Here is a 7,500-nt window from a genome sequence, read left to right as displayed (position 1 = left end):
ATATCACTTTTAACATTGGGAAATAATTCAGAAAATTCTTGATAATTCAAATATTTACCCTCCAAATTTACTAAATGTTTCACGTGTACAATTCCTTCTTCATGCCAACTCTTATAATAAATGCTTCTTTTACCTCTCACTATGTTATCATTATAAAAAAGACATTCGTACAAAAATTCATCAATATTAACAGGTAAACATTTTGCATATAACTTTTCATAATGCTTTAACACATCTTGCCAAAACTTGTTTTTCACCGTATTTTTCAACACTTTTATATAATTGCTACCAACCAGATTCACAATATTTAATTCTGGATACATATCCATAACAAATGTTTTCAAACATGAATCACCACAAACAACTTTTCGCATCCAATCGATCTTCAATGTTGACAAAAATACATAAATATTCACCATATTTAACCCCCCTTCTTCCAGGGGTTTACACACTACTGTCTTTTTAATTTTTGCTCTTTTACCACTCCATAAAAAATCAAATAACAACTTATCCAATTCTTTCAATAAGTTGCTATCAGGATCAGGCAGACACATAAACAAATGTGTAATCTTTGACAATACAAGGGTTTTAATAACTATTATTTTACCTAGTGGGGTAAGATGTCTCTTTCCCCATACATATAAAATCTTTTTAATATCTTTTAGTTTATCCTGATAATTAATGTGAACAATACATTGTAAATCAACCGAAAAATGTATACCCAAGACCTTAAAAATACCAGGGTTCCAGCAAAAATTTTGATCTTGTAAAAATCTAACATGCGAATTCTTTCTACTACCTATCCAAATAACATTTGTTTTATCGTAATTCATATTCAAACCAGACATATTTGCGAACAGTTTAAGTGTACGTATAGCTTCTACAAATGACTCCTTACTTCCATCTAAGTAAAGGGTGGTGTCATCTGCAAACTGCGACAGTAAAACATCTCGTTCTTTTAATCTAATCCCTTTAATTTTATCATTTTGTCTAATCATTAAAGACAAAATTTCTGCACAAATTAAGTACAAATAAGGTGAAAGAGAATCCCCTTGTCTAACGCCTCTGTGTATCTCAAACCATCCAGTATAATGGCCATTTACAGTTACACATGTAATAATATGATTATAAAAAGTCTTTACCCACTGTCTGAGTTGCGGTCCAAAGTTAAAAAAATCAAGACTTTTCTCAATAAAGGACCAAGAAATACTATCGAAAGCTTTTTGGAAGTCAATCGTCAACAAGAGACCAGGAATATTATGCTCTTCTGTGTACACGAGTGTATCAAACAGTTGACGTATGTTTTCACTAATACATCTGCCTTTGAGAAATCCCTTTTGGTCTTCATGTATCAACATTGGCAAAACTTTTTTAAGTCGGTTTGCAATACAGGTAGAGGCAATTTTATACACAGTGTTCAATAATGTAATAGGACGCCAGTTTTTTAAATACTGTTTAGGTTTACCATCTTTGGGGATACATGTAATTATTCCTTGTCTCTGGGTTATTGACATCTCTCTTTGTTGAAAACTACAATTTACTGAACGGACAAGAAAAGTACCAATGTCAGTCCAAAACATTTTAAAAAACTCTGTAGTAAATCCATCTGAACCTGGGCTTTTATCGTTTTTCATTGAGCGAAGGGCTGCTAAGGCTTCAGCTTCTGTAATTATGCCCTCAAGCATCATACTTTCCTCTGGAGATAATTTAGAGGCATTTAAAAGACTAAGGTCAACATCCTCTACATTCCTTTCTGCATATAATTTATCATAAAACTGTTGAACTTCAATCATAATATCTTCCTGATTATATAACATCCTTCCTTCATCTGTTTCAACATAATTCATTGCTTTATTACAAAAATGTCGATTTTCCAAATTACAAAAATACTTACTAGCACGTTCGCCTTCATTAATCCATTTGACCTTTGATCTCACAGCCATTCCTTCACATTTATGAACCCGTAATTGCAATAACTCTCTTTGTTTTTCCTCAAGAGTGGTTAAATCTTCATCCCTAAATGTGGATTCTAAAACATTTATTTCTCTTAATAAATTTTCTTCTTTTTCTCTTTCTTTTTTCTTCTTAAAGGAGGCATATGAGATAGTTTTGCCACGTATCTCCATAAGGAGTACCTCCAAAAATAACTGGTCGTTTATTTCTAAATGTAAATCACAATTCAAAATATTCTCAATACCATCCAAATCATCAATCTTTGCATACTGTTTCTTGATATCCAATATCACTTTTTTAATGATATCTACATACTCCTTATCACGCAACAACGAGTTGTTAAATTTCCAGTAGGGTTTGCCTCTAGGTTTCTCTTCAGATTTAAGTGAAATATACACTGGGCTATGGTCTGATCGATAACTCGAGCCTATATTCACTCCATTAAGTCTGTTCATTAAATTTTCTGACACAAGGAAATAATCAAGACGGCCTTGTTTTACAGTATTAAAGCGACGCCATGTATATCTCCTTTTCTCAGGATTCAGTTCTCGCCATACATCAATCAGTTCATGTCGTAACATCAAATCCTTAATTTTCAACCTTGACTTGGGGCGATTAACACCACTAACATAATTGCGTGCATCCAATTTTGTATTCAAAAGTACATTCCAATCTCCTCCCATAATCAATAAGTCATTTCCGATGGTCTGGACTTTACCCATCACTTCATCAAAAAATTCAGGGTGATCTCCACTGCTGGGACCATATATGTTAACAAGTGTAACTCTTATATCATTTAAATCAACATCCATAATGATATAACAGCCATTATCATCCCGGATGACATTATGCATTTTATACATAAAATTATTGTTAAATAATATAGCCACACCATTCTTATTTGTTTCTTTTCCTGCTACCCATACATTGTAACCCCAAGCTGAGCGAAGAAAGTTTTCGGCCTCAGTTTTAATATGGGTCTCCTGTAAAAAGTAAATATTACAGTTCTGACTCCGTAAATATGCTAACACATCCTTGCGTTTCATATAGTCATGTACACCATTAACATTTACTGAACACAAGGTAACACAATTTCCCAAATTATTTGTCATGGATTAAATGGAAAATAATACATCATGTGGGCTGATCTCCCAATCTGCCACAATAGAGATAGGGAGAACAATAAGATTCATTTTTGCGTGCAACTGATATGGTTTTCTGAGCCGTGCAATACGATTTTAGAACTTCATACAAATGTGTCACATTGTTCGGCGCGAGGTCAAAGGTCGGGAGGAAAGTAGTCCTTTGCCCAAATCGGAATCTGCACTATCATATATTTTTTGGAGTCCATGATGTATTTATTGAGCTATAAAAATACAACATATATACCCATACTGAAGTAACAGAGACAAAGAAGGGAGGTCATGGGATATATATATATATATATTCAGACAGACAGACAGACATAAAAACAAGTCGCGTAAGGCGAAAATACAACATTTAGTCAAGTAGCTGTCGAACTCACAGAATGAAACTGAACGCAACGCAACGCAGCAAGACCGTATACTCGTAGCATCGTCACTCCACCGCCCGTGGCAAAGGCAGTGCCCGTGGAATTGACAAGAAGAGCGGGGTATTCGTTGCGCTGAGAAGGATAGCACGCTTTTCTGTACCTCTCTTCGTTTTAACTTTCTGATCGTGTTTTTAATCCAAACATATCATATCTATATGTTTTTGGAATCAGGAACCGACAAGGAATAAGATGAAAGTGTTTTTAAATTGATTTCGAAAAAAAAAATTGATAATAATTTTTATATATTTAATTTTCAGAGCTTGTTTTTAATCCGAATATAACATATGTATATGTTTTTGGAATCAGCAAATGATGGAGAATAAGATAAGCGTAAATTTGGATCGTTTTACAAATCGTTTTATAAATTTTTTTTTTTTTTTACAATTTTCCGATTTTTAATGACCAAAGTCATTAATTAATTTTTAAGCCACCAAGCTGAAATGCAATACCGAAGTCCGGGCTTCGTCGAAGATTACTTGACCAAAATTTCAACCAATTTGGTTGAAAAATGAGGGCGTGACAGTGCCGCCTCAACTTTCACGAAAAGCCGGATATGACGTCATCAAAGACATTTATCAAAAAAATGAAAAAAAAGTTCGGGGATTTCATACCCAGGAACTCTCATGTCAAATTTCATAAAGATCGGTCCAGTAGTTTAGTCTGAATCGCTCTACACACACACACACACACACACACACACACACACACACACACACACGCACATACACCACGACCCTCGTCTCGATTCCCCCCTCGATGTTAAAACATTTAGTCATAACTTGACTAAATGTAAAAAAGATAGGGATTCTGATTGTTTCGGACATAGACATCGCTTCTTGGGGGAGAAGGATTTTGTCCCCAAAAAAAGTTATTTGGGGGAAGGGGGGAGAGGGGGATGGGGGTTGCTGGGGGGATGGGGATCGGAAAATAAAGCAGGAGGGTGCATGTGTGTGTGTGTGTGTGTGTGTGTGTGTGTGTGTGTGTGTGTGTGACAGTGTGTGTATGTGTGTGCGTGCATACATGCGCGTGTGTGTTTGTGTATGAGACAGAGAGAGAGAAAGAGAGAGAGAGGTAAAGAGAGAGAGAGCGTGAGAGAGAGAGAGAGCGTGAGAGTGAGGGGGGGGGAGGAGAGGGGAAGTAAAAGGCTTATTTCGAGTGAAGAAAGAGAGAATAAAGTTCGATCGACAGATGGACAAAAGAAGCGCTGTCCTTCACCGACACCGGATCATTGGCATCTCTCAGTGGGATATTCCTGGGAGGTAGCTGGGAAGTGAAGGAAGGGTATTAGGGGAGTAAAGTGACAGAGAGAGAAAGAAACAAACAGATCAACGCAGGCATTAACGAACAGAATTGCAAACAACAACAAAAAACCGTTTCACGAGTATCCATATCAAACTCATCACAGCAAGTAGTCTGGATTTTGATTTTGGGTATGTGACCAAGTAGTACAGGGATCCCCAAGTGAAAGCCTAACCAGATCAGAGTCGATGAGTCGGGCTGTTCTCGCGGGAAGGGGTGTGCATGCCTGTACGCAAATTGATTACCATGCCAGTGCCTATGCCTGTACACAAATTGATTACCATTCCAGTGCCTATGCCTGTACACAAATTGATTACCATTCCAGTGCCTATGCCTGTACGCAAATTGATTACCATGCCAGTGCCTATGCCTGTACACAAATTGATTACCATTCCATTGCCTATGCCTGTACGCAAATTGATTACCATTCCAGTGCCTAATATGGCTTTTTCAGTCAGTCAATATGAGGCCTATATCGCGCGTATTCCGTGGGTACAGTTCTAAGCGCAGGGATTTTTTGTTTTGTTGTGTGTGACTAATCAGGACTGATTCCAGGTGACCCGCTAATGTTTTAACGTTCAGGTAACGACTAATGCTTGATATCCATTTTCTCGACATGTCTGTTGTCATTTGCTAACACTTAACAGTCAGCATATCGACGTCGTCGTGGAATTTTGGCGTCACTCATTTTAAACAGCTTCTCAGCAGAAGCTCAAAACTGATTAATTTTATTATGAAATAGTGTTTATATTTGTACCTGGTATGGAAAGAAAGAGAAAAGAATGTTAAGTCCGTCGTGCTTTGGAGACTATGTCTCATGGAGAATGACTTATTTAGTCTAAAGCACAAAAACATCAAACTCGCAAAGAATCGATTTATACCAACATTTCAGGACGACGACGATATTAGAAATAACTTTAAAATAGACCATTATTGTGCTATTTTTCTCCGGTTTTTGATAGGACACTTTGATAACGTCATATTCGTCCGTTCTCTAAAGTTGAGGCGGCACTGTCACGGTCACAAATGTTCAACAATTGGTTGAAATGTTTACCACACAATCTTTGACCCTGTCCGGATTTAATTGCAGCTTGGTACCTTTAAAATTCGTTCATGAAATGTTCCTTCCAAATTTGTCATTTGTTTTACTCTTTTGTTATAATGTATCTCTGTTTTGCAGGCATTCGAGGCGGTGAGCGGCAAGGAAGGCAAGCTGTTGTGGACGTTCCAGAACGTCGATGCCAAAAGACGCATGAGCAACTTCTACACCCCGCAGTACATCGACGACATTGATGGCGATCACGTCCCCGACATCCTGGCCATTCATGGCGGTGACCCTATTGCCAAGCCCTGTGAGTGCTAGGGGATATATACCCCCCCACACACACACACACACATACACACACACACACACGCACAGACAAACACACACATACGCACACATACACACACACATACACACACACACGCACAGACAGACAAACACACACACACACACACATACACACACATTCACACACACACACACACACACACACACACACACACACACACACACACACACACACACACACTGCACATTTTGAAATAAACTGTGACTGTTGCAGACAGCGAGACGCGAGAGGCGGGTCGAATCCTCCTGGTGAGCGGGGCTACCGGCCAAATCATCCGCTGGATGTCCGTGCCCGGCAAAACAGAGTCCTACTACTCTCCACAAGTAACTTCATTCTTCTTACTTACTTACTACCCGTTATGCCGTTTGGTATGTACAGGGACGGCCAAATCTCAACATTTTAACTCGCTAGTAACTTCTAGCCTGCCACAAAGTTCGCTGGCCCGGTACATGCCTCAGTTGCTGCATCTGCCGTGTTTATATGGCTTTGAAACTCGATATTACAACCAAAAGTGATGCATTTGACATTTTCACTGGCCAGCCAGGCGAGTTGCCAGGCGGTTTCTACTAGCCCGGCGGATTGTTTAATCGCCCCTGGCAATCGGGCGGACGATTTGGCCATCCCTGTATGTAGGGCAGCAACGAAGGACCTCCACTCCTGTCTGTTCTGGGCTAGTCTCTGGATGGTACCCCGCGTTTGGTTCAGGGTTTTCAGTTCTCCCTCCACTCCTGTCTGTTCTGGGCGAGTCTCTGGATGGTACCCCACGTTTGGTTCAGGGTTTTCAGTTCTTCTTCCACTCCTGTCTGTTCTGGGCTAGTCTCTGGATGGTACCCCGCGTTTGGTTCAGGGTTTTCAGTTCTCCCTCCACTCCTGTCTGTTCTGCGCTTGTCTCTGGATGGTACCCCACGTTTGGTTCAGGGTTTTCAGTTGTTCTTCCACCGTTCGTCGTCAGGTGCTCATGTGCTCTCTTCCGCTTCCCCTCTGGTGTCCAGTGAAGGGCAGTCCTGGTGATACTGTCCTGCTCTCTTCGCATGACATTTCCAATCCATTTCCACCGCCTTCTCGTGACGATGGTCTCCATGCTCTCTTGATTGCACTGTTCTGCTATTAACATTTAGTCCAATTTTACGTCATGCTTTTTGAAAGTCAACGATGTATTCAGACAATGCTGCCGTTCTTTCATTTTAAAGCTCAAAGAATTCATATTTGATCTGTTGTTCTATTGTTGTTGGGTTTTATCCTGAAACAAGCTTGTTCTTTTATTAATTAATGTTCACTTTC

General features: G+C 39.2%; 1 protein-coding gene across 1 annotated transcript in view; it reads left to right on the top strand.

Annotated features, from left to right (window-relative positions):
* The window catches only part of LOC138973087 (uncharacterized), a 49,211-nt gene that overhangs the window by 24,022 nt on the left and 17,689 nt on the right, over nt 1-7,500 (top strand). Inside the window, exons 3-4 of the mRNA XM_070345746.1 lie at nt 6,006-6,177; nt 6,433-6,542. Of these exons, the coding sequence (XP_070201847.1) occupies nt 6,006-6,177; nt 6,433-6,542 (282 nt within the window). The remainder of the gene's footprint in view (nt 1-6,005; nt 6,178-6,432; nt 6,543-7,500) is intronic.

Source organism: Littorina saxatilis, linkage group LG8, assembly GCF_037325665.1.
Source record: "Littorina saxatilis isolate snail1 linkage group LG8, US_GU_Lsax_2.0, whole genome shotgun sequence".
NCBI lineage: Eukaryota > Metazoa > Mollusca > Gastropoda > Littorinimorpha > Littorinidae > Littorina > Littorina saxatilis.
This window is presented reverse-complemented; position numbering and strand designations above follow the sequence as displayed.